At 35.5% G+C, this 27,399-nt stretch overlaps 1 protein-coding gene across 2 annotated transcripts in view; it reads right to left on the minus strand.

The window, feature by feature from the left end:
* Vps28 (vacuolar protein sorting 28) overlaps positions 1 to 27,399 on the minus strand; it is an 85,776-nt gene that overhangs the window by 32,950 nt on the left and 25,427 nt on the right. For both annotated transcript variants that reach the window (XM_090372147.1, XM_090372148.1), the window contains exons 3-5: positions 19,112 to 19,201; positions 1,718 to 1,823; positions 494 to 595 (exon numbers count right to left, since the gene is read on the minus strand). In XM_090372147.1, the coding sequence (XP_090228273.1) occupies positions 494 to 595; positions 1,718 to 1,823; positions 19,112 to 19,201 (298 nt within the window). The remainder of the gene's footprint in view (positions 1 to 493; positions 596 to 1,717; positions 1,824 to 19,111; positions 19,202 to 27,399) is intronic.

Here is a 27,399-nt window from a genome sequence, read left to right on the forward strand (position 1 = left end):
GGGAAAGAGGTTTTTAGACTGGATGTAGAAAGTTTTCTTTTTAACCAGCAAATTGTTAATTATTGAAATAAGTTGCCTCTGTTTGTTCCTTGTTAAGGCTGACAGCTTGGGAAAATTCAAAGGTCACATGGATAGGTACCTATGTGAGTAGAGAAACACACATAGGTAGTTTATTTTATGTTTATTATTATTTTATATTTTTTATTATTATTTATATCCTTCATAAGGATATCAATGGGATAACAATATCAGCAATGCCTATGCACTTTACAGAATTTAACAATGAGAATTTTTGCTTTCACTGCTTTTAGAGGAGAAAAAAACTTGCTATTGACTAATATTTTTCACTGTAATTAAAATACTGTCTTGCACTATAAATAAAATACTTAAGCAAAATTTTCACCACTCTCAGGTTAAGTTTTAAAATTCACTAAATTGGAATTTATCATTATAATGCTCACTGTAATTTTTAAAAAGGAACTGAATCACTTACAGATACAATATCAGCTATGCACTTGCTAGTGTTGCCTTTATCATCCTTAATTGTAATTGGTCGGTCTTCTTTGATGCGTTCCATAGCAGCTGGACAGTCCAGCTATGTAATAAAAAAATGTAATGCTTATGTAACAAGTAACAAACAGTTTTTAACTAAGAAATAAACTAGTTTCATAACTTCAAATGAAAGAAAACAAAAATGTTTCCGATAAAACATTCCTTCTTTTATTTCTTCCGACAGTTCAAGTTACCATGACTGGAAATCAGCTTTATGGCTTTACTGATGTCCAACGACAAACAACAGAAATAGCCAAATACTCCTTTTGGCTGAAAACTGTGCATGAAATTAAATGTGTGTAAGCTCTGAGTATCCATGCATTTTCCAGAAAGAAAATGCTGAACATATCCTTAATTTTAAAATGCTGGCTGAACAGATGACAGAAGAAGAAAAAGCTGGATAGTTCGTAAATCTACTCTGGAGAATCCCTATTAGAGAATGCTTTTTCAAATAACAATCCATTGCTAGATTACAGCTGACTAATTAATAACAACTGGTCAGGGTAATGGAAGAAGTTGTTGTTGTTATTTGGTTTTTAGGAGCATTAGCAACTAAGGCCATATTGCTTCGGGATATGCGGTGGTCATTCCTGACCTTTCTGCATCCTCCATATTTGGTGGTGACGGGCTATGGAAGAAGTAATAACTGAAAAAACCAGCTCTTTTCACAATAGTTTGTTCCCTATGTTGATTCAATTCCCACCTCATATGATGTCCAACTGCAGTTTTAAAATGCCGCAATAGTCTGCTACTTTTGATAGTTTAGGAACTGAAGTTTACAGTTAATTATTATAAATTATTAATTTCTATCTGACAGAAAAGTTAATATAGAAAACAACAAGGATAGAAAATTTTTATGATATTAATACTGATTATAAAATAGTTGCTGTGTAAGAGTTCTAAAGTAGGAAAAAATTTGCATGAATTTTGGAACTAATAAGAGAAGCCATCTTATATTATAGTAAATATGATACTTTGTCCCATATCACTGGCATTAATTCAACATTATTTCTATATCAGCATTGGTTCTATATGATATATGACATTAGTATTACATCATATATCATCACAGTATACCATAATGGAGTTAAACTAACTAAGAGCTGCCCTATATAAGACATAATACATTAAAAAAATAATTTTAAAAACAATTAAAAATACAAACCCTGAATTTCTTCATAAAAGCTTCAACTGTTGGAAATTCATCACTTTGAACTTGTTTAAAGGCAGCTTTGTATTGAACTAAAAGTTTAGAACAGGCTGCTGTATACCTAAGAAGGAAAAAAAGTATTTAATATCTACTTATCCACTTAGGGCAAACATGCAATATAGCAACAGAGTGAGAAAATATTTAAAAAAACAAAACAAAACATAACATATGATACCAAACAGAAAATAGAGCATATACACATTACAAATACTGGAAAAAAAATTAGTCACCGGTGGTATTTAGGGTATATAACAGATTGAACAGTGCATCTCCTACAATTATTTGCTTATAGCACTGAAATTAGAGTATTAAGCTTAACCTGTTTTCTCTATTTACAGGATATACCAGGCATGACTGAAGAAGCAAGGGTTTCCACAATGAAACATGGGACATAGAAAAGATATGAGTGGCAAAAAAGGAGTGAGAGCATTTGGCAGGTATAAAGGTCATCCTGTTAAAGAAGTAGCTGAATTTGCTGGTTTTCCAGAAAGAACAGTAATAAAATTCAGAACAGTAATAAGATTCAGAAAATTAAAATAAAAATAAAATAAAAATAAAATAAAAATTTTATATTTTTATTTCAATTTTCTCTTTTTTTATTATTTATTACTTTTTTTTTCTGCTAGTACCACATCCACAGGTGACTGGCTTCTGTATTCCCGAGAATGCAGGGTCTACAGATTAGACTAGTGAATAAGTGCATGGTTGTGGGCCACCTCCTGGCATAGATGGGTACTGGGATACAGCCCTCCTCATGATGCTGCTTTCTGGTACTAGAGTGAACAGTAACAAGTAAACAACACACACTACTCATTTCCACTTCACAATTCAATATCATTACAGACCACTAAAGCAGAGTTAAGCTAGTATTTAGGAGCCACCTTACTTAAGACACAACAATAACACATCTACATGTCCATTTAGAGTTTTTTTTAAGGAATTACGAGATCAAAATCAGCGTCAGAATTGTGCTAAGTGATTGTGATCAGCAACGAATGTTGTGTCTAGTTTATGAAAAACAACTTAGAACAAGAAACGAATTTCCACAAACAATTATTCAAGGACCACGTCAGAAAATATCTGACAGAATATCATAAAGAGAACTGCATAACATGGATATCTGGAGTCATCATCATCAGCCATTTTCAATCTACTGCAGGATGAAGGCCTCTCCAGCAACTTTCCAGTTCCTCTGTTTTGTGCAATGGCCATCCATTTACTACCCATAAACTCATGAATTTCATTTGTCCATCTCCATTGTTGTCTTCCAGGTTTTCTCTTAGCTTCTGGAGTATGTCCCACTAAAAAAGACGTGATGTGATGAATCCTAGTTTTGCTTCTCCTGTGGACTCTGTGCCAGGCACAAAGTTCATAGGAGAAGCCATAAGTCATTTCATCCAGACTGTGTGCAAGGTGGTGGATTAGTGATGCTTTAACCATTACAAAGTGGGTCTCCTACTTAAAATACCAACCAGGAGTATTTTAAATTGACCAGCAAAGTCATCAGATTTAAATCCTACAGAGAACGTATGAGACTAACTTGAATGGAAAGTAAAAACACAACAGTATCTATGGAAGCTGAATGAATTACAGGCTCAACTGTTATCATAATGGCATAATGTTGATTGATATTAATAGTGGACAAAAAATTACACAGGTGACTGTGTAATTTTTTGTCCACTATTGGTATGTCTATACCAGCGATTGTCAAGTGCAACCAACACAATCATATTTTCAACAGCAAATAAGAAATTAATACTCTGATTGAAATAAGTTAGAGATTCATCCTTCTCATTTTTCATATTCATTACTTTTAAACTATCAGAGCATTTAATAGTTTTTCAAGGTTAAACCTAAATTTACTTGCCATTATAAATTTTTCCCTCAAAACTATTTAACACAGACTGTAACAAAACCATGTAACTAACAACACTAAGTTATGTAACTAACGACACTAAGTTATGTAACTAACGACACTAAGTTATGTAACTAACGACACTAAGTTTAAATGAAATCCATCGCATCACTACCAAATCTCTGTTGAACTGATGTGGGATGACCTGTACATATGTATTGATTTTCTACACTAAAAATATTTTTGTTCTTTAGGGCAGCATTTCCCAAACTTTTTTTAGTCACGGAACACTTTTCATCTCACAATATATTCACGGAACACTTACGAAACACAAGTTTAGCGAGAGCCAAAGAACAGTTGCTAATATTTTATTACATATCCCGCACTGTGCATCAGAAGCATCTTTATTTCCAACACATGTAAAGCCAAAACTGAAATAACTGTCATTATACTTTCGTTTTGGTCTTTTATTAGTTGGTTCCTGTTTTTTCACTTCGGATTTCTGGGGAACAAAAGACTGCGATTGTTTATCCTCACTTTGAAGTGTGACAATATTGTGTCCATCAAACAAGCAAGTTGCACTACTAGAAGTACTTTGCTTCTTGTTTTAAAGTTCCTTTTTTCAACCACAAATCTATGGTCACATATTTTAGTAATAATATTTCAAAATACTAATAATTATCAAAAAAAATTTATACAAGGAAGTGAATTTAGTTATGATAACGGTTTGCTTCCTCCTCTCCTTCAACCCTTGTACTCCAGGATAAATCGCATATGAATGGCATATTATATCACTATATTGATACTTTTTTTGTAGGTGTCATTACCTCTACACATACTTCTCTATGCAAATCCCACCAAAATAGTGTTCTGCGGTCTATTTGATTATTAGTCTATACCAGTATATTAACCGAAAAAAAATTTATGTTAAATACTATGATATAAAAGTGGTGTACACTACAAATATGCAAAATTAATTAATTTTATTTTTTTTAATTATTAATTACAATTTTTTTGTGGAACACAGTTTGAGAAATGCTACTCTAGGGCATGTTTTTACAAGGCACATTTTAAATTATTGTTATCTATATAAATTTTATTTAGCTAATTTTATATTTTGCAGACTCATATGCTATCTTTTGGTTCTACTAAATCATAAATTATTCAGTAAATCAACTAAAGTAAATTCTCATTTAAATTTCAATTGATAAAAGTATGTACTTTATAATTTCAAAAGATATTATTAATATGATTAGTATAATAAATTTTTTAAATTAGTTTTTTTAAATATTCACCTACAGATACAATGGATATAAAAATTTTTAATCAAAAATAACAAGAGACATTCAAACGAGCAAAAACAGCTTAGATTCATCAGAGCATTTACAGTAAAAGCCTTACCAAAAGTTATGTGAAGAAAAGACGGGTGTTTAAATTGGGGAGAAAAATATTTAATGGTTAACACGTCGACTGCCAACTACGAGTTAATTCGTATTTGGCAGTCTGGCCCAGGACGCTGCCTACGAGTTAACTCAGACTGGTATGACTTGCCTTTCAGGCGCAGCTACGAGTATATTTGTAGCAAATATGTGCAACTGATGGATAGTGAGCTTCTGGGCTAAGAATGAAAAATCAACCACGGCGTCAGAAAACAGAAAATTTATTCACAAAAAAAAAAAAAAAAAAAAAAAATTATATATATATATATATATATATATTTTATTTACAAATACATAAAGAAAAGTGTATAACTAAAATTCACGATAATATTATAGTGTTTATTTACGACATTTCTTGAAATATTCCTCTACACAAAGAGCAGGCTTTTCTTGACACACTGGACAATAATAGCATGTTTCTTGGTGTTTTTTTATATCTGGTACATATTTGACACAGCTTAGTTGGGCGTATTTTTTTTTTTCAGTTGGTGGTATTGCCTCTAAATAATGAATGTCGCGTTCTGATCTAATCTTCTTTGGAACGTTTTGAATTTTTTCTCCAATCAAAGATTCAATGAATATTTCTCTTAATTTTAGAGATTTTATGGTGGAACCTGTAACTTGACGGAAAAGGATGTATGTGTTATGTATATATATTTCTAAAATATGCAATGCAATTTTTTTTTGGTCATCTGATGGTTTTTCTTAGCACTGAATAATATGACAGCATTTGATCTGATCGATCTATGCCAGACATTCCGCTATTGTAATCCCAAATTATGTTTGGTTTTATTGAAAGTTTTCCATTCCGGTTATGTACCGTGACCATTTCAACAAAGTGTTTGTTAGAAATAGTGAGAACTTCTCTTTTATCCCTCCACTTACACAATATGACCTTTTCAACAATGAAAAATGCTGTAATTCAACTCAGAAATATGGGAAATAAATCAGAAATAAGTGGGAATTAATACATTTTCTAACATTTTAAAACAATTAATTTATTAATACACACATATTAAGAAATGATTACTTACATGATGTGCACAATATATTAGTACACTTTTAAGAATGTCATAAAATATTTGGTTATTTTTTGTTGTACACTGGATTTTACTGTACATCGTTCATAAAAATGTTCACATTTGTTTAAGCACTCAAATATATTTTCTGGCACATTTTCTTTACACTGAAGGCCTCGACACAAAGTTTCAAATGCTGCCAACATTTCATGTTTGGAAGGTTTAATATTGCACTCATTGCCCTCATTTCATCCAACTCATCGTCGATATTGTCACTAGTTCTTTGAATACTCTCCAAAATGTTGGAATCACTTGGATATTCAGCTACTATGACATCATTTTCAACTCCTAAAAATTCTTCAAGAACAATTTCTGAACTGATCAAACCTCTTGCTTGGAGTTCGTCACAAGATTGCTCAATGTCTTGTAGCAGTTCATCCCTCTCATCGCTGTTAATTACCATTTTAGCGAAACCTTTTGCGAAATAATTCTTAATCGTTGTTTCTGTCACATCTTGACTCCACACTTTCGCCAACTCTGATATGCACGTCCGCAAATCTATAACAGAATCTATAGATTGGTTGGTTTCTATTCTCAGTATAATTTTTTTTCAGTATGCACCTACGGTAGTGCATTTTCAAATTCTTGATAATGCCTTGGTCCATTGGCTGCAGTTTAGACGAGGTATTTGGAGGGAAGGAAACAAGCTTCACACTTGTAAGTTTCAAAATTACCAAGTGAAGGTGGGCAGTGCAGTTGTCGACAACCAAAATGATTTTTCTGTTTTATTTCGTCATCTTTCTATCGAAATTTAAAATCCACTGTCAAAAATTTCACTTGTCATCCAAGCTTTTCTGTTGTAGTTCAACTCTAACAACTTTACTCCTTTGAAACATCGGAGTTGTTTACTTTTGCCTATTACCAAAAGCTTCAGTTTTTCATTACCAGCCATATTTGCACCAATCAAGACTTACTATCTTCCTTACTATTTTTACCACCTACACATTTGGTGCCTTTAAGAGTCAGTGTCCTGTTCAGCAAACATTTAAAAAATAGACCTGTTTCATCAACGTTGATATGTCTTTGGGCTCATAGTTCTCCATAATTTTTTTTCAAAACTGTTTCTTTCCAATGGGCACAGTCTTCTTCAATTACAACCCCACTTTTACCAGAAATAACTTTTTCGAGTAAGCCATGACACTTTTTAAATTTGTTCAGGCAACCAGAACTGGCTTGGAAAGTTTTATGCTCCAGAAAAGATGCATACTCCGTAGCCTTTTCTTTTATTAATGGCCCTGATATCGGCATGTTTTGGTCTCGAATCAAGTTCAACCACTTAAAAACTGCTTCATCCACATATTCATACAAGCATAATTTCGCACGCTTCCGACTGGGTCCCATTTCCTCAAACAGTTTGAGAATGGAAACACGGTTTTTCAGAATGGTTGACACTCAGAATGGTTGAAACTGGCAGGGATACCAAATTTTAAAGCTATTTCTTCTTTTTTTTTTTTTTTTTTTTAACACACTGATCTACACTATTAAGCACTTCCACAAAACTTAAATCAGTTTTGTTCCTCTTAAACAAAACTGATTTACGGACCACTTGTACCTACCATACAGGGACAGGTGAAATTTAGCGAAAGTATGGATGACTCATTTCTGTGAAACAACAGATGAATTTCTGGGATAAAGGAAAAATCGCTCTCTCCCAATTCTCTAATAGGGCGATTGCAATAGAAAACAGGTTGACCAGAGCCAATGTCCATGTCGAGAATATGCTTTAATCTTTGCCAATAGCTGTGAACACATAGATAGCAGTTTCCCAGCACAACTTCTTGGTACAGTAAATGCTTTACGGGCAACACTAAATTTTGGAATGCTCTTAAGAATTAAACTCTTTAGCTATTAAAAGCTCAAGTGATTAATTTTTAATTCTTTTAGCTTATAATTCGTGCTTTCTACAGCATCAGCTCTATTGCCTAAAGGCCAGAGGTGCAAACAATGCGTACCCAGGTCTCTCGAAATTAATTCGTTACATGGAAATTTTATTTGTTATACGGAAACTATTTTCAATGTAATGACCAAGGGGAAATCAAAAAAGTTTGCTATATGGAAGTTCGTTAAAGAGAGGTCCAACTGTATACAGATTGAGATAGAATAAATATAAATGTAGTCCACCAAAATAACCCTAAGTATTTCTTAAAAATAAGAGTTATACTGTTTTGTGTCTAAAAAAACTATATATATATAAATGGCTACTTATACATTTTTCGTTGGCATGTAACATTTTCAAGTGCCTATATCTATATCAAACATACCTATTACAAATAGTATATACTACACATTGATAATAGTTCCAAGCAATTTGACATTTTCAAATAATTTATATTTTTCTGGCAAAGCGATAAAATGTGGAAACAGCAGCAAGGTGATGGCTGAGTGAAAAGGACACCAACTTTTATCAAAAGGGAATAGTAAAACTTGTTACATGATATCTCAACCTTTGCAGAGACTATGCTGAAAGTAATAGAATGAGGATAAAATTATCCTGCATTGTTCATATTATGGGTTGTAATAAATAACCCCAATCCCAATAATAAATAACCCTAATCCAGATGCCTTGTAAACTTACTTTTTGACTGCCCCTTGTGCATAACTTTACTTTTTCACTTCCAAAAAAGGGAGAGGGGGATTATGGTGACAGGTTAAAGACAGGTGACTACTAGGAGTGAAGCAAACCTCTTCACCACAATAAGGCAGTATGCCATGAGGAGGAAAGGGGATTTTATGTTATAGCTAATGCAGTAATAATACAAAAGAGTTAAGAACATAAATGCTTGAGGTATGAACAGAAAGCACCAACCTATGTAAAAGACTGTTCCGTTGAATTTTTTGCAACTTGAAAGAGGTAGAATGCGAGAACTTTCCAACATATTAATGTGAGCAAAGAGATAATTTGTTCAATAAAAGAAAACTACCGAAAACAAATCTGCTGTAATAGCAATGTTAACAGAACAAACTCCATTAAATGACAGCAAAATTGAATATTCTTCCCCCAGACCAATAAACTTTATTGGTTTGGAGGGAGAAACAAATTGTTGAAGGTTGAGCTGAATGGGTTGTCATGGGCAGCAGGCCACGAAAACAGCTCTTTACCATTGGTTATGCATTTTTCAAAATAGGATTTAATTTTAGTTGATCAACAAAATTTTTGCAGTTTAATTTTTTATTAACTCAAGGTTTGAAGGACTCTGTAAGGCTTTAGGGGGAAAATTTCTATCAGCTGAGCCCACACTTGTAGGTAGAAGGACTCTTGTTTTTTGGAGATGGGATACATTTAAACAAAGGTGGTGCCAGAGTTTTTGCCAGTATTATTGAGGATATCTTAAAGGTCTGGGGAAACTTGCTAGTTTATACCTATAAACATATAGATATGTGTTTATCTGATAATATTGGTCAAATTAACGCTTGCACATACCTCAAGAGTTCTTGTTTGTTACCACAACAGAGCATATTAGCAAGATATTCTGAGGGCAGAAATGTTTCAAATGAGAGGGCAGCTAATGCCAGCAAAGTAAGCTTAAATAATTTTGAGGGATGTGTGTCAGGGTAGTTAACTATACAAGAACACTTAAGTCTTAATTGTTTATACAGTAATGTCAGAAGTGTCGTCAATAAAATGAGTGAATTCGAACTGCTGGTTATGACAAGTAACGCTGACATAACAGGGCTTATGGAAATGTGGTGCCACCTGGAGATAGGGGATGATGAGTTTCACTACGGTATGTATAATGTATTTAGGAAAGATAGGGAAGATAGAAAAGGGTGGTGGTGGGGGGGTCATGCTTCTTATCAGAAGAAGCCTGAGTGCGATGAAAGCTTTCCTGGATTTAGACGTTTCGCACGCTGGTATAGAATCTGTATGGTGTGAGATATTTGGAAACAAAGGTTTATATAATGAGAGTGGGAGTAATCTACAGATCAGGTGATTGTGAAGATTATGATGAGAGCCTCTACATGCAAATGGAATGGGCAAGTAGGCATGAATCTCTCACATTATGGGCGATTTTAATTTATTTCTAATTGATTGGAGATGGGATGGAAACTCCACATGGGGGACAAAATTTTTAAATCAACTAGATGATTGCTATTTGTATCAATATGTCAGGGAAAGTACTAGGAGAAAAGAATACTCTAGACCTCATCTTCACCCACAAACCAGATGACATAGGGCTGACAGTACAGGAACCAGTAGCAGGAAGTGATCACAGACTTCTACAGTGGACAATGAAGAGAGAGTAGCAATAGTTAAAGGCAAAGGAATGGATTATAATTTCAGGAAGGAAATTACGATGGCTTAAGATGCTACATGGCCTCTATTAACTGGGTAGATATCACACAGAGTGTATACAATTGAATTATGGTATAATTTAAAACAATCACAGAAGCCTTGAATGCGTATATACCATTAAAAAAAATATACTCCACGAGGAGGATTCCAAGTTGGATGAATATTGAAGTTGCCAGATTACTCAAGGAGAAAAAGACAGCATGGAAAAGTTACAGAGCAATAAAAAGTACTGAAGTCTATAACAGCTACAAATTGATCTGTAATGGTGCCACAGAAAAAGGTTAGGCTAGCAAAGGCAGATTATGAGAAATCACTGACAATGAGAGCAAAGAGGGGAGGGGATAAGGAACTCTTCACATATATAAATGCAAAGAAGAGGACAAACCAGATCGGACCCTTTTGCAATGGTTGTGGGATAGTTTTAGATACCCTAGCTGAAATTGCAGATGAACTCAACAGTTACTTTGCATCGATATTTACAGAAGAAAAACCCTTTACGTCAGGCCCGGGCAAACTATGGCCCGCGGGCCGCATGCGGCCCGCCGCACATTTGTGTGCGGCCCGCGAGCTTTAATTGTATTTTCGAAAAACGTTTACTTATTTTATGCCCTTTGCGACGCCTTTTTGAAAAATAAATTTGTACAGTCCATTCCGGTTATTTGGGACACATCGGGACTAGTGCATTTTGGTTTGATTAAGCGGCTGCCCCAATTATCCGAAGTTTCACGTAAATAGTTAAAAATGCAATGTACTCCCCCTTTACAATTGTTTCACTGTACAATCAAATCACATTACGATGGAGTCAGCATCGTAATGTGATTTGATAGGTAGCATGTAAAGTACCGTTCACTATTACAATGTGCAGTAAGCGCCGGTCATTGTGATCACGTTTGTGAATTGAATTTTAATTCTATTAAACAGCGATTCTAATTAGCGAAAATAGGAGGAATATTATCCACAGGTTATAAAAGTAAAGTTATATTAAACAGCACAAATTTACCCTTTATTACCTTACTAATTAAAAAATTAAATGATACGTGAAAATCGGAAGAATATACGTGATAATCGGAAGAATTAATACGTACTGTAATATGTACATACGAACTAGTTGACATTTCTGTTCACTGACATTTGTGGGTGGGGGTTAAAATTTAAAACAGTAAAAAGATAAGCAATCAATAACAAAGAACACGGTACACACAAATTGCAAGTAACAGGATACGCGCAAGTGAGAACGGAGTAACGAGTTACAAAGATTTAAAAATAGGAATGAAGAGAAGATCTGAAAATTAATTTTTTTATATGATTGAAGATTTCATGGAAGTGTAAACACATTTCACCATAATAACCCACAGAATTCCAGCTGTCGTTATTATCGCAAATTCAATAAGATCGAGTTTACTGTCCGTTTATGATAGATTTCACTAACAGAAAAGCCCAATACACAGGTGACTGCTAATTGTTTTTATTGTTTTATGGTTGTGACCTCCAGAATTTCGACCAAACCATGTGGTACCGTCGGAGACAATCGTAGGGTAATCTCCAGTGCTGGGGTCTCCTGCCCCGATTAAACGGCATGCTGTCCCAATTCCAACGGGCCCTTTTATAACAATATAATTTGCGATTATAAACTAACCGCGCGAAACTACAGTAACAGACAACTGGTGATGACGACAACAGCTTTGCTGAGGTGGCGGAGTAATAGGATAGAACTGCTGACTGCCCTCAGTTCCAGTCTGTTTTCTCTGACGGTCATCCCGCAGTTAGTTTTTTGCGTTATCTTCGGTTATCATCTTTGGTGCCAGTAGCGATAAAAATATTTACGTCCTTTTAAAAATGAATAAAAAACGAAAAATTCAACAAGAGCATCGTGTCTTCAATGAAGAGTGGAGCACAAAATATTTTTTTGTTAACATAAATAATAAGCCTATTTGTCTCATCTGCCGGGAGAGTGTCTCAGTGTTGAAAGAGTACAACATTAAAAGACATTTCACTACTAAACATTCCGAATATGGTGCCAATTTAACTCCGGAAGCGAGAAAGAAAACTGCTGATGGATTGATTCAAAATTTATCTAGACAACAAAATGTGTTTACGCGGGTAACTAAGGAACAAGAAGCTACTGTAGAGGCAAGTTTTGTTATTTCTCATATAATTGCAAAAAGCAACAAGCCTTTTTCTGATGGAGACTATATTAAAGAATGTATGACTGAAGCTTGTGGAATTATATGTCCTGACATTAAACACAAATTTGAGAATATAAGTTTATCTCGGCGAACCATAGTAAGAAGAATTGAATGTATCGATACAAATTTGAATGAACAATTATTATCAGTATTAGAATCCATAACATGGTACTCGATAGCTCTCGACGAAAGTAACGACCAAAAGAATACTGCGCAGTTATTAATTTTCATACGTGGATGTACCTCTAATTTTGAAATTATTGAAGAGCTTCTTTCAATGGAATCTCTTAAAGACCAAACAACGGGCTGATATATTTGAAAAAGTTGAAAAATGCTTAACAAGATATAATTTACAATGGAACAAAATGGTAAGCGTAACAACTGACGGAGCACCAAGTTTGACAGGTAAAAATGTTGGAGCGTTAAAGAAAATTCAGGATAAAATTTGTGAAAATTATCCTGATTATAATTTAATTACAATTCATTGTATTATACATCAACAAGTATTATGTAAAAATGTGTTAAAAGTTGAACATGTCACATCTTGTATTATTAAACTAGTAAATTTAATACGATCGAGGGGCCTGAAACACAGACAATTTATTAATTTTCTTCAAGATATTGAATCCGAGTACACAGATATTCCTTATCATAGCCAAATTCGATGGCTTAGCTTAGGAAAAGTTCTTCGGCGAGTATGGGATCTTAAAGATGACAACCTTTTATTTATTTTTAAAACTGAAAAATATTATGGACTTTCCCGAATTAACTGATAATAACTGGATTTGTGATTTTGCGTTTACCCTGGACATCGTGACACACTTAAATACTTTCAACACCGTGTTACAAGGGAAAAATTTATACGCCCATGATATGGTAAAAAGTTTGAATGGATTTCAATTAAAACTCCAGTTGTTCCTTCGACATTTATTAATTAACAAGGTAGACCACTTTCCAACCATGAAGTTGCTGAAGATTCCAGAAAATAAATTTGAAAAATATTGTGAAATTATCAGCGCTTTGAATGACGACTTTTCACGAAGATTTGGCGACTTCCGAAAAATTGAGACAAGTTTGGCAATAGTGCGCGACCCATTTTCAATAGAAATTGATAGTGCACCGAGTGAACTACAGCTTCAGATTATAGATCTGCAGTGTGATACCGATCTGAGAGAATTGCACCGTCGTGAGGAAATCTGTAAATTTTACAATACTCTTAATTCGGACAAATTCGACGAACTTAAAGATTTTGCCCGAAAAATGTTGGTTATTTTTGGATCAACTTACATATGTGAACAAACATTTTCCATCATGAATCTAAATAAAAATTGTTTACGATCAAGCATCACCGATGAACATTTACAAGCAGTTTTAAGAATCTCAACTACAAAATTAACACCCGAAATTAAAAAAATGGTAAAAGATGTAAAACAGTTCCATTCATCTCATTAAATTCTTGGTTGTTAGAGAATAATTTTTTTATGTAAAAGATGTAAAACAGTTCCATTCATCTCATTAAATTCTTGGTTGTTAGAGAATAATTTTTTGTTGTATTTCTTCTTCATGATAACAAATAATATATGTATATCTAAAAATAGGAATTTACGTGCGGCCCGGCCTTCTTTGTGAATTTCTAATGTGGCCCTTCAGCCAAAAAGTTTGCCCAGGCCTGCTCTAAAAGGAAGGGGATGAATCTGATTGGTCCACTTGATATCGATAGTTTGACTGTTGATGACCCTGCTCAGATAGCAAACAAACTGAATGAGTATTTTGCATCTACATTCACACATGAGGAGTTATTAAAGAAGGAAAATGGCAGAAGGTTATCAAATTGTAGCAGGGTGCTTAATGATTTTGTAATAAGTGAGAGCAAAGTGGAGGAGAAATTGTTGAAATTAAACATAAGAAAGGCACCTGGGGTGGATGGGATCTATCCAGTTATATTAAAGGAGGCAGCAAAGGAAGTAAACAAACCCTTAGCCATAATTATGAGAGCATCCTTGAACTCAGGGGAGGTCCCCACGGACTGGAGGTGTGCAAATGTGTCCCCAATTCACAAAGGGGTATTGAAGGGTGACACGAGTAATTACAGACCAGTTAGTTTAACTTCTGTTCCGGGTAAAATAATGGAGTCACTGGTTAAAGATGCATTGCAGGATCATTTAGACAAGACTGCAGCAACAATTCAGATGCAGCATGGGTTTGTTAAGGGAAAGTCTTGTCTGACAAATTTGATTGGTTATTATGATGTGGTTACAAAGGAACTGGACGCAAAAATAATTTTGATATCATATACTTGGATTTCAGAAAAGCTTTTGACACTGTTGCGCATGTAAGACTACTGTACAAATTGGAGCAGAAAGGTATTAAGGGTAAGTTGCTACAATGGATAAAAGGATAGTTGAGTGGGAGAAGACAGAGGGTGGTAATCAATGGGTGCTGCTTTTCGTGGAACAATGTTATTAGTGGAGTCCCACAGGGTTCGGTGTTGTGTCCACTGTTATTTTGTATATTTATCAATGATATTGATGAAGGTATAGCAGGCTTAGTATCAAAGTTTGCAGATGATACAAAAGATGATACAGTAATGGCAGTGTGTTACTGCAACAGGATCTAAAAAATTTGGGCAGATGGGCTGAGAAGTGGCAACTGAAGTTTAACATTGAAAAATGCAAAGTACTGCATATGGATAAAAGGATATGGGTAGAAGTAACCCCAGAGAAACATACTAATTATGTGGTACTACACTTAAGGAGGTAGAAAATGAAAAAGATCTGGGAGTAATTGTGCAGTCAGATATGAAGTTTTCTGAGCAATGCAGACAGGCTGCCAGGGCAGATCATGGGGTGTTGTCAATGATATACAGGAATTTTGTTAGCAGGGAAAAGGAGGTGATTGTTCTTCTGTATAAGGCAATGGTCAGGCCACGCCTTGAGGCCTCATTTTAGGAAGGATGTAGATTTGCTTGAGTGTGTACAAGAAAATTGCAGCAGCTGGAGACTAGGCACCTTCGAGGTGATCTGATTGAGGTGTAATAGGCCTTGAATGGGTTGAGCACGCTGAATTCTGATGGGATTCTTCCACTTGTTCAGATTACGAACCTAAGGGGCATAAATTGAAATTGAGGAAGGACAGGTGTAGAATAGATGTGCGGAAATTTGCCTTTAGCCAGCGGGTGGTTTCCATCTGTTGTTGTGGAAGTTGATAGGTTAAATAGATTTAAGGAGGAACTGGACAAATATTTAGAGGGGATTGTTTTGTAATTTTTTTTTTTTTTTTTGGCTGATACTGCATAAGCTCATATGCTTGCTTTCTTGCACCACATGCCACTACTACTACTATTTCCTTTTCTCTTATTATCATTATTATTATTCTTTTTCAATTTTCTTCATATTTTTTTAAAAAAATTTTCTTATTATTATTTTATTTTATTTATTTTTTGGTAATTTTTCTATTTTTATTTTATTATTATTATTTATTTATTATTATTTTTTTTTGGCTGGTGCAGCATAACCCATAGGCTTCCTTACACCATGTGGCCATTGCTAATACTAATTCTCTTGTTAAATGACTAATAATATTGTTAACTAATATAGTCAGGGAAGGACATTAAGTGGTTGTTTTCAATTAAAATTATTACTAAATATATTACCTCTCTTATACCACATGAAATTAATAATATGCTATTCGCTTTAAGCTATTTGCCTAAACTACTATACATTAAGGTAACATTTCAGGTATCTTACCGATACCCATCATCTGACCGTACTGTTGGGAGAACAAAAATAGAAAAGGTTACAAATTTGAATACAATTACCAATATTATGCATATTACAATTACAATTATGATTATGATTTGTAAATAAACAATTCTAAGTTTGAATTATTGTAACAATAGAACCAGATATTAAATTAAGTAAATACAAAGTGATTAAATTCTTACCTGCTGATAGACAGGTTATTTTTTTTTACCTGTCAGGTAAGCCAGGTAACAAACAAACCTAAATTCTAGAGCAGGTATGTTGATGACATCATATAGCAATCTGGAACCTACATAAATTCTTTGAGACTCTCAACAACCACCATCAAAAAATCAAATTCAAAATGGAAATAGAAAACAATGGCAACCTTCCTTTTTTGGATATCCTGTTCACAAGAAAACTCACAGAGCTACATATGAAAGTTTACAGGAAGCCCACTGATACTGGAATCATATTAAATTACAAATTGGTGCCTCTGTAACCAGGAGCAGCAGTGCGTACCACATGCTTCTTGATTAGACCGGGGTTCGAGCCTGTGCCACCAAATATGGAGGATGCGGAAAGATCAGGGAATGACCACCGCATGTCCCCGGAGCAATATGGCCTTAGTTGCTAATGCTCCTAAAAACCAAATAACAAACAAATTACAAATCCTGCCATCGTTTCTCAACAAAAATTGGTATTCTAAGTCTCTCATCCTAAGAGCTCACAGAATCTGTAAAGAAGGCAGTCTACAACAGGAAATACAAATAATAACCAGGCTTGCCATGAAGAATGGATTTCCGGTACATGTTATCAAAAAAGCCATAGAAGACACAGCTCCAACCCAACAAGGATAGGAGAACATCCATATGTTCCATACATACCATCGGTCAGCACTAAAATAACTAAAGAAGCCAAAAAATTTGGTGTCTTCACCTTCTTCAAAAGTTCAGAATCCATGAAGCAGATGGTAAAACAACAGTTCAACAACCCCAACAATCCTAGAGGTCCTATCTATAAAATAGACCATAGGTGTGGGGGTAAATACATAGGTGAATCATACAGACATCTACAATGCAGAATAAAAGAGCACATAAAAGATGTACAATATGGGAAAGTTCTACAGTCCGACACAGTCCTCCATGTTTTCCAGTGTGGTGACACCTGGGATTTCAAGAACATGAGAATCCTTTCTACAGATAGGCAATACAACAGAAGGAAATTCAAAGAAGCTTTTCTCATAAAAATATTTGATACCTCAGTCATGAACAGAAAAAGGGGAGCAAAGTTCAACCCGCAATATTTTCATTTTTTTAAAAAGAAAATAAAGAAATGAGAAATCAGGAAAAGAAAATAGGCCACTTGTTGGAGGAGTAACCCACATACAACCCCTTCCAGACCACAAGAACCAGCCTGCAAACAAACCATGATGCCCGGAGTAGGAGAGCAAAGGTCACCTCAGGAGTCCACTATACAAGATCCACAAATCGAAGATAAAAATCCTGGCACAATTCTGTTGGCTATTGGAATTAATCTCTCACATAAATTAACTGTTGGCAGGCCTCTCGGCTGCCAACGATGCTCCTTGAAATCTGATGTATGCACATCAGATTTCAGGGAGCATCGGCATGCGGGATCTGTCAGCAGGTAAGAATTTAATCTTTTTGTATTTACTTAATTTAATATCTGGTTCTATTGTAACAATAATTCAAACTTAGCATCGCTTATTAGCAAATCGTAATTATAATTATAATATTGATAATTGTAAATGTAATATTGGTAATTGTATTCAAATTTGTAACCCTTTCTATTTTTGTTCCCCCAACAGTACAGTCTAATGATGGGTATCGGTAAGATACCCGAAACATTACCTTAATGTATAATAGTTTATGCTAATAGCTTAATAAACTATATTATTAATTTCATGTGGTATAAGAGTGGTAATATATTTAGTAAAAATCTTAAATATTGTTAACTGTTGAGAAAGATAATAAAACATCATAGAAAAAATCAAATAAATAAAAAAAATCTTTCAAAAGCCAGTATGAAAGTATATTTAGTGACAAGCTAATTTTTAAGTTTGGAAGAAGGGGGGGGGGGGGGGTCTTTAACACTTAGAGCAGTCAACATGGCCATGGGGCACAATATTAAGAAATGAGACACTCGTACCATAGCACATGGAACTAAATATCTATCTGTTGTTGTGGAAGTTGATAGGTTGAATAAATTTAAGGAGGAACTGGACAGGCATTTGGATGGAATGGTGTGATTATTATTTTTTTTTTTTCTTCTTTTTCTTTTTGGCTGATGCTGCATAAGCTCATACACTTGCTTTCCTGCATCACATGCCACTACTACTACTATATCATGGAGTTGTTGTTGTTGTTATTTGGTTTTTAGGAGCATTAGCAACTAAGGCCATATTGCTCCGGGATATGCGGTGGTCATTCCCTGACCTCTCCGCATCCTCCGTATTTCGTTGTGACGGGCTCGAACCCCGGTCTAATCAAGAAGCGTGTGCTAAGCACTGCTGCTCCTTCCCACCTGGCTACGGAGGCGCCGTATATCATGGAGTCGGGAGGAGGAAGACAAATCGTGAAACTATTTCAGAAGAAATTACTTATTACTTGTTAATTACTTATTAACAGGGCATGACATAACTATCGCAACAATTTTAAAATTCACTCTTAACAATGGAATAAAATACAGTAATTTAACTTCTACAAAACAGAAAAATATTCTACATTACTTACTCTTTTGGAGTTACACAATCCTTAATGTAAGCTTTCTCTAGGCACTGTAACGTATTTGTGACTGCATATAGATCTGCCATGTTATCATACCTAAAATTAACCAAATACCTTAAATTCACATTTTATCTAATAACATGTCATTCCAAAAGAATTTTAATGCTTGATCTTCCCTTAAAAATGCCTTTCCTAGACAGATAGTTATTTTTTCAAAAAAAAAATAAATAATAAAATACATGTTAATCTGTATTTTGTTATTTTGGACTGATAAAGTGCCTTTTGTTTTCTAATATATTCTTCCTGCTGTTTCCTTTTTTGTCCCTACCACTTTAGCTCCTGGTTCCCAAAAGCATTTTTGGTTTGTGACTTTTCTTTATGAAATTGGAAACCAAGGAGGTATTTATATACACAACTCTACACAAACAAAAAATAAATAAGTTAAAATAAAACAAAATAATAATATATATGCACACTCATGCTGAATTACTTGAAATTAAAGCACTTCATTGCATATCATAGCAAATAGAGTCTAGCGATCATACAATTCCTGGATGTTTTCTCCTCTGCTTCTTCAATGATTGTAATCCTGCAGTTTCATCACCATGAAAACACCAAAGGACCAAGTAACTTTCTGTGATGGTACAACTGCAGGATTGCAATCATTGAAGAAGCAGAGGAGAAAACATCCATTCACAGATAATTTCCAAATTCTAGTAGTAGATAGATTCTGATGCTTACACAGGTAAAATGCTTTCATTTCAAGTAATTTGATCAAGATAACCTGTATACATGTTATTCAAACATTATACTTCATTGAACAAATCTAATTTTAATTCTATTTCACTTGAAACTAAATGTAGAGACTGCAATAACTCTATAGGAGGTGATGTAATTATCCTTCTGGTTATACACCAATGAGCCAAAACATTATGACCAGCGAGTCGTTATGCAAATCAAAGCAACTCCAGGTGAACTACGGTGTGGGTTGGAACACAGTATAAAAAACACCTGATATGAGCTCCATTAATCAGTGTTACTCTTGTTCTTCAGATGGGAAAGGCAGTAGACTTAAGTGAGTTTGACAAAGGCCAAATTGTGATGGCCACACGACTTGGTCAGAGCATATCTGAAATGGCACGGCTGGTAGGATGCTGATGGTCAGTACCTACTGCCAGCGAGGTGTTGGACAACCACGGCTCATTGATGCTCCAGGTGAGAGCGAAGGCTCTCCCGAATGGTACGTGACAACAGAAGGACTGTGGCACAGCTTGCTGGTAATTGGAACTGGTGACGGGAGTAATGTGTCACAACACACAGTACATTGAACCCTGCTGAAAATGGGGCTGTGTAGCCACAGGTTGCTCCGAGTGCCCATGCTAACACAGTTCACCAGCAACAGTGCCTACAATGGGCACGAGAGCATCGAAACTGGACCTTGAATGATTGGAAGAAGGTCGTCTGGTCCAATGAATCACGTTTCCTGTTGCACCATGTGGATGGCTGGGTACGTGTGCATCGTTTACCTGGGAAAGTGATGGCATCTGGATGCACTGTGGGACGAAAACAAGCCGATGGCAGTGATGTCATGCTTTGGGCAATGTTCTGCTGGGATACCCTGGGTCCAGTCATCCATGTGCCAGGCACTATGACATCTACCATCTACCTAAACATCATTGCTTACCAGGTACACCCTTTCATGGCAACGGTTGTTGTTTTGGTTTTTAGGAGCATTAGCAACTAAGGCCATATTGCTCCGGGATATGCAGTGGTCATTCCCTGACCTTTCCGCATCCTCCGTATTTGGTGGTGACGGACTCGAACCCCGGTCTAATCAAGAGGCATGTACTACGCACTGCTGCTCCTTCCCACCTGGCTATGGAGGCGCCCATGGCAACGGTCTTCCCCTCTGGTGATGTCGTCTTTCAGCAGGATAATGCACCATGCCACACCACCCGGTTGTTCGAGACTGTTTTGCAGAACATGAGGAAGACTTCCAGTATTGTCCTGACTTTCAAATTCTCCAGACATCAAGGCGCATCCGTAGCCAGGTGGGAAAGAGCAGCAGTGCGTAGCACACGCTTCTTGATTAGACCGGGGTTCGAGTCTGTCACCACCAAATACAGAAAGGTCAGGGAATGACCACCGCATATTCCCGGAGCAATATGGCCTTAGTTGCTAATGCTCCTAAAAACCAAATAACAAAAAAAAACAACTCCAGACATCAATCCCATTGAGCATCTGTGGTTTGTGTTGGAACATTTGTGTTGGAACAGCAATTCCGATCTGCGGTGTCTCAACCACAGACTTTACAGGAGTTAAAGGATCTGCTGGTTACGTCTTGGTACTAGATACCACAAGACACATTTAGAAATCTTATAGCATCCATGCCTTGCCAGGTACAAGCTGTTTTGGCTGCATGTGGAGGACAAACATCATATTAGGTAGGTGGTCATAATGTTTTGGCTCATCGACATTAAATCTACATTAAATTATCTATATTAAATCCTTGGTAATTTAGAGTAACAGGGAAGAAGTCAGATTTAGTGAAGAGTTTGAATTTCATATATAAATATTTAAGTTGTAGTTCAAAAAATGTATTTATTCATAATGTAGCAAAAATTTCAATTTAGATAATATTAAGACAAGTATGAGAAAAGGAAAAAAAAAATTGAACTAAAACTGAAAACAGAGTTTGAATCAAATAGAACATAAATAATATGATTTAAATAATAAACTTTAATTAAAATGCTGTTATTTGTTATTTGGTTTTTTAGGAGCATGAGCAACTAAGGCCATATTGCTCCGGGATATGTGGTGGTCATTCCCTGACCTTTCCGCATCTCCCGTAGGTGGTGACGGGCTCGAACCCCGGTCTAATCAAGAAGCGTGTGCTACTCACTGCTGCTCCTTCCCACCTGGCTACGGAGGCGCCAATTAAAATGCCAACATTAATAACTATAAAATTAATTAGATGTAGATGGTCCCTCCTCAAACATACTACAGAATGATCCCTTCAACTGTCTTTCTTGAAGAAACCAGAAAAATTTTCTGCTGAGTAAAGGTCCTATATCCTGTACTGTACTGCCGTTTCATTCTTCATTTCTCACAGGGTATAAAAATGTTTTGAATCCCTCATCTGAATTACCACATTTAATAGAAATACTGAGGCAGCTTCTGCCTATATATAATTTTTTTCTCCATTTTTTTCTTTTTCTTCACATCCCACCTTTCCTGTATAACCTAAGCGTGCCTCCTCATGATTACACCTATGCTGTGTGTTAATTTATGTGCAAATCCATGTCATTTAGATCACTTAATTCATAAGATAATAAGTTTTAACTGCAATCCATACATTGTTTTCAAAGGTAATGTGGAAATTTTGTGAAACATTTCACTGTGAACCAAAATTAAACTGCCGAATTATGAGCAGCCAAAGATGTCCCTGCAGTTCTCAGTGAAATGCAAGTCTTTGTAATTATGTATATACAGTGGCAGACAAAAAAACTGCATCACTTGTGAATTTTGCAAATAATGTGTTTTGCATTACATTTTGGGTTGCAGAAATGTTCTAAATGCATTTGTTAGATGGGATATATAGCTCCGTGAATGAAATCCAATAAAAAGACTCCACCTGATATACCTAATTGCCATAAATATCTGCTCAAAGGGTAAAATGTGTAATTAATTTCGTGGAAATATGAGAAATCATCAAATGGCAATCATGACAACCAAACATACATTTTATTGCATTTATGTGTACAAACTGAAATGACAAGTTAATGTAATAGTATTATGTTCTGTAAATCAGCAAAATAAGTCCTCAATATTTTGTTATTCCTACTTGAGCTGCAATTACAGCCTTGCAACGATCTAGCATTACATTTTGGGTTGCAGAAATGTTCTAAATGCATTTGTTAGATGGGATATATAGCTCTGTGAATGAAATCCAATAAAAAGACTCCACCTGATATACCTAATTGCCATAAATATCTGCTCAAAGGGTAAAATGTGTAATTAATTTCGTGGAAATATGAGAAATCATCAAATGGCAATCATGACAACCAAACATACATTTTATTGCATTTATGTGTACAAACTGAAATGACAAGTTAATGTAATAGTATTATGTTCTGTAAATCAGCAAAATAAGTCCTCAATATTTTGTTATTCCTACTTGAGCTGCAATTACAGCCTTGCAACGATCTAGCATAGAGTTAATCAACTTTTGGACATACGGTTGCCCAATTTCGTGGTACCACACCCTTATAATGCCCTCTTGCAGCTGAATCTTACTTGTTGGCTTCTTCTGAGCAATCTTAAACGATATTATGTACCAGCAATTTTCAATAGGGTTCAAATCTGGACTGTTGCCAGGACAGTCCAACACTGTAATCCCATTTTCTTTTCTGAGGTATGACTGCACCTTAAGGGAGAAAAATGAGGGAAAACATTGGTATATGTTTTAAGCATTGTGAGACAAGAAGACAAACTCATCATTAAATCTAAATAGCATATAACTTACAAATTTTTCTGTGTGGCATGGTGCTGAGTCCTGTTGAAAAATGCAGTTTTGGACGTCTGTGTGGTGATCCCTAATAACGGGTTTCAGGCACTCCTCCAAGATAGTAGTGTAGGTTTCTACATTCACCGTTCCATTAATAAACTTAATTTGCCCCACCCCTTTGCTTGTTATGCATTCCCAGACCATTTGACCGGCGAGGAACTTTATAGTCAGTGTTATGCAGTCAGGATGGTATGCCTCCGATTTTTGTCTTCTGACATATCACTTCCCATCTGAGCCATGCAGGTCGAATTTCAATTTGTCAGAAAAGATGACAGTGTCCCATTGCTCTTTTGTCCACGAAATGCGTTTTAGCCCAACAACTTGCTTGAGTTGTTTCTTCCTCATTTGTTGGGTCAACAAAGGCTTCTTTTTGGGCTGATAGGCATGCAGACCACATTCCAAAAGCCATCTTTGGATAGTTCGTTCATTGTTTCAACACCAGAGGCCATCTCAAAGTCCAGTTTTAGATCAGGAGCACTAGCATGGCAATTACAAAGGCATAGCCATTTCAAATATTGTAAGAGAGTGCATAGTCACTCTCTTACGACCTGATCCAGGTCTTCTCTTCACATCACTGGTTTCACGCTTTAATTTCAGCACCTGGGATACTGTTGACTGGTGGCAGCCTATTTTATCAGCGATAGCACACGTAGAAAGCCCATCCTGGGACAGAGCAACAGCTACAACTATTTTTTTTCTTGGTGCCAAATGGGATGGCCAGTATATGAAAGTGCTTTGTCATGCACAATTTTAACATGTCAATCACCATGAGACAGTATTTGTGCCTCGTTTTTTAATCACAGTTCACTTTATCGTTCAAGCAGTGTAACTCTACTGTAGTGTCACTGACATTTTTTTTTAAACAAAGTGAATCTAGATGGCCTGTTGCTCTTTTTTTTTTTTTTTTTAATTATATGATATATTGGTCATGATAAAATTATAGTTTTGAAAAAAAAAAAAACGGAGGCCTTCCAGGATTATTTTATTTATTTATTTTAACATTATGGCAACTGATGTATTGATCTGCCTCTCAGTGGCTGGTGAGAGGGTAGATTAACATTTGGCTCACTGAATGAGTTTTCCTCCCATTTGCTTCATGGAGCAAAGGGAAACACACCATCAGGATAAAATTTTAAAATGAACTAGGGTTCACTGGATACTGTTTGGAGGGATGTTATTCTCCAAAAAAAAAATATATATATATATATATATATTTTGTCACTCCTGTATTCTAAGTTCATTGGTCCTTCCTGGATAAACAAGTAAATAAGTACATAATGCGGTCTAGTGGTTAGGATACCTGGCCCTCAACCCAGGAGGCCCGGGTTCAATTCCCGGCATGGGAACTATTCTTAACCCCAGGGGCTCACAGCAGGTGAGTATGGGCTTGGCACACCCAGGGTCTTGAGCTGGATATCATCATTCTTCTCTTTCTTGGTGATTCCCTTCTACTTCTGATTCTTGTGCTCTCTCTCTCAGGGTAATTCAGATTTTTTTTTCTTTGGCTGGTGCAGCATCAGCCTTGGGCTTCCTTGCACCATATGGCTAATAATAATAATAATAATAATAATAATAATAATAAAGAAAGGAATGCAAATCACACAAGTTAGTTGCTCTTGTCACATAGAGCTGAGGTGACTAATTTTGTGAGGAATTCTATAGTCAGAAGTCACACTTTTGGCTTGTCAATTCATGCAATTGCTGATAGACTACACAATCCAGCAATGACAGAAAGACCATGGGAGCTTACTCCACATGACAAGGATACTTGGAAGGATAGTACAAAATCTTTCAGACACCCCTGCAAAACATAGTAGAAACCTAAGGCATCAACGGTAGTGGAGGTCTGTACAAACACAATTATTTGTGTTTGTACAGACCTCCACAGACCTTTAGTTTTCACGGGAGAGTGCATAAAGCCAAAATATCAACCTCAATTAGTGGCCTTGTCTTACATGGTAAAACAAACATAACTGGTCCATAAAGTAGTGGAAATTAGTTCTACAGAGTGACTTGCTACACCCTATTCTGATCATATATGCAACCCTGGAGGATGCCTGGAGAATGTCTGCTGTCAGGGTGCATTGTGCTAAGAATAAAGTTCGAAGGAGAGTGGATTATGGTGTGCAGCTATTTCTCATGCTGTGGCCTGATACTTCGGGTGATTGAGCACAAATGCAGATATCTACCTTAATATTTTGAACAATCCCTTGTTCCCTATGATGTGGCAGTTCTTTGTATGGACCTATGTCTCTTTCAACAGGATAAAAAAAATAAAGATATATAAAATCATTTTCTGTTTTATACTCTGGGAGAAGAAGTAAAATCCAGTATCCTCAAACTGAAAAATCACAAAGCACCTGAAAGCAATAATATACCTACCGAACTCAAGGTAGGGAGTGAAAACCTGCATAAAGCCATTCACAACCTAATAACACAAATCTGGAGAAAAGAACAATCACCTGACCAATGGAAAGAAATCACAATATATCCCATTCACAAGAAAGGATCTAGGGCAGACTGTAATAATTACAGAGGGATTTATCTATTAAACACTTCATAGAAAATTCTGTAAAATATCATACTACGAAGGCCAACTTTTTTTTTAATGAAAATCCCAAACATAAGAGGTAGTAGAACCTATAGTACTTAGCACCGTGCATAGTTGAGAAGATGAAAGATGATATTTATTGACATTCTGCAGATCATAATTTTCAGAAAATATGTATGAAGGAAGGTTGTTCCAGAAAACGGAAGTTGAATGAATAAGTGAGGAAAAAGAAAAGTGGTTTTGCGAGTTTGAAGTTGGTCGGTAAAACGATGTTGACTGTTTGCGGTATGTGTTCGGACTGCACTTCGAACACAAAAAAAAAAAAAAAAAAAAAACGATAGAAGACTACCAATTTGGTTTTAAGAAAAACCACTCCACAACTGATTAAATCTTTATAGTCACACAACTCGTGGAGAAAAAAATATGAATATGACCAGAACATACACATGCTCTTTAATGACTTCAGTAAGACATATGATAGTAGAAGAAATGAACTCTGGAATACAATGTTAAAATTTGGAATCCCCAAGAAATTAGTCACCATAAAATTAAAAAAATATGCATGACAGAACTGATAAACAATGGAGAAGTTAAAATAAAAAATTAAATATTGGATTCCTTTGAAATCATGACAGAATTAAAACAGGGTGATGCACTTTACCCTTGCTCTTTAATTTGGCCTTGAAAAAAAGTGATAAGAAAAATGGAAGAGACAGGGAAAAGGAGTGCATCTGAATGGACTACACAAGACTGCATATGCAGATGACATGCCTGGTCAGTGATGATACACATAATTTAATAGTGTCAGAAAAAGAAGCTAATCTCATTGGCCTAAAAATAAACAATAAAACAAAATACCTTAAACTTAGTAGAAATAAGAATAATGAGGACCCCAACATCACCATTGGAAATCAAACAGTCTAGAAGTGTCATGCTTCAAGTACTTGGGAAGCATTCTGAATGATTGCAACAATATCATCACAGAACAAATTAATTCTAGAATTCAAAATGGAAATATATGCTTTGAAGTTCAGAAACTCCTAACTTCAAAACTAAGTATCTAGGAACCTGAAAATAAAGATTTATAGAATGATAATATTACCTACCATAACCTATGGTTGTGAAACCTGGCCACTCCCTAAACAATCAGAGAACAGACTAAAATTATTCAAAAAT

The sequence above is a fragment of the Mastigoproctus giganteus genome, chromosome 4 (genome assembly GCF_048544385.1).
Source record: "Mastigoproctus giganteus isolate SK-2022 chromosome 4, ASM4854438v1, whole genome shotgun sequence".
In the NCBI taxonomy this organism is placed as follows: domain Eukaryota; kingdom Metazoa; phylum Arthropoda; class Arachnida; order Uropygi; family Thelyphonidae; genus Mastigoproctus; species Mastigoproctus giganteus.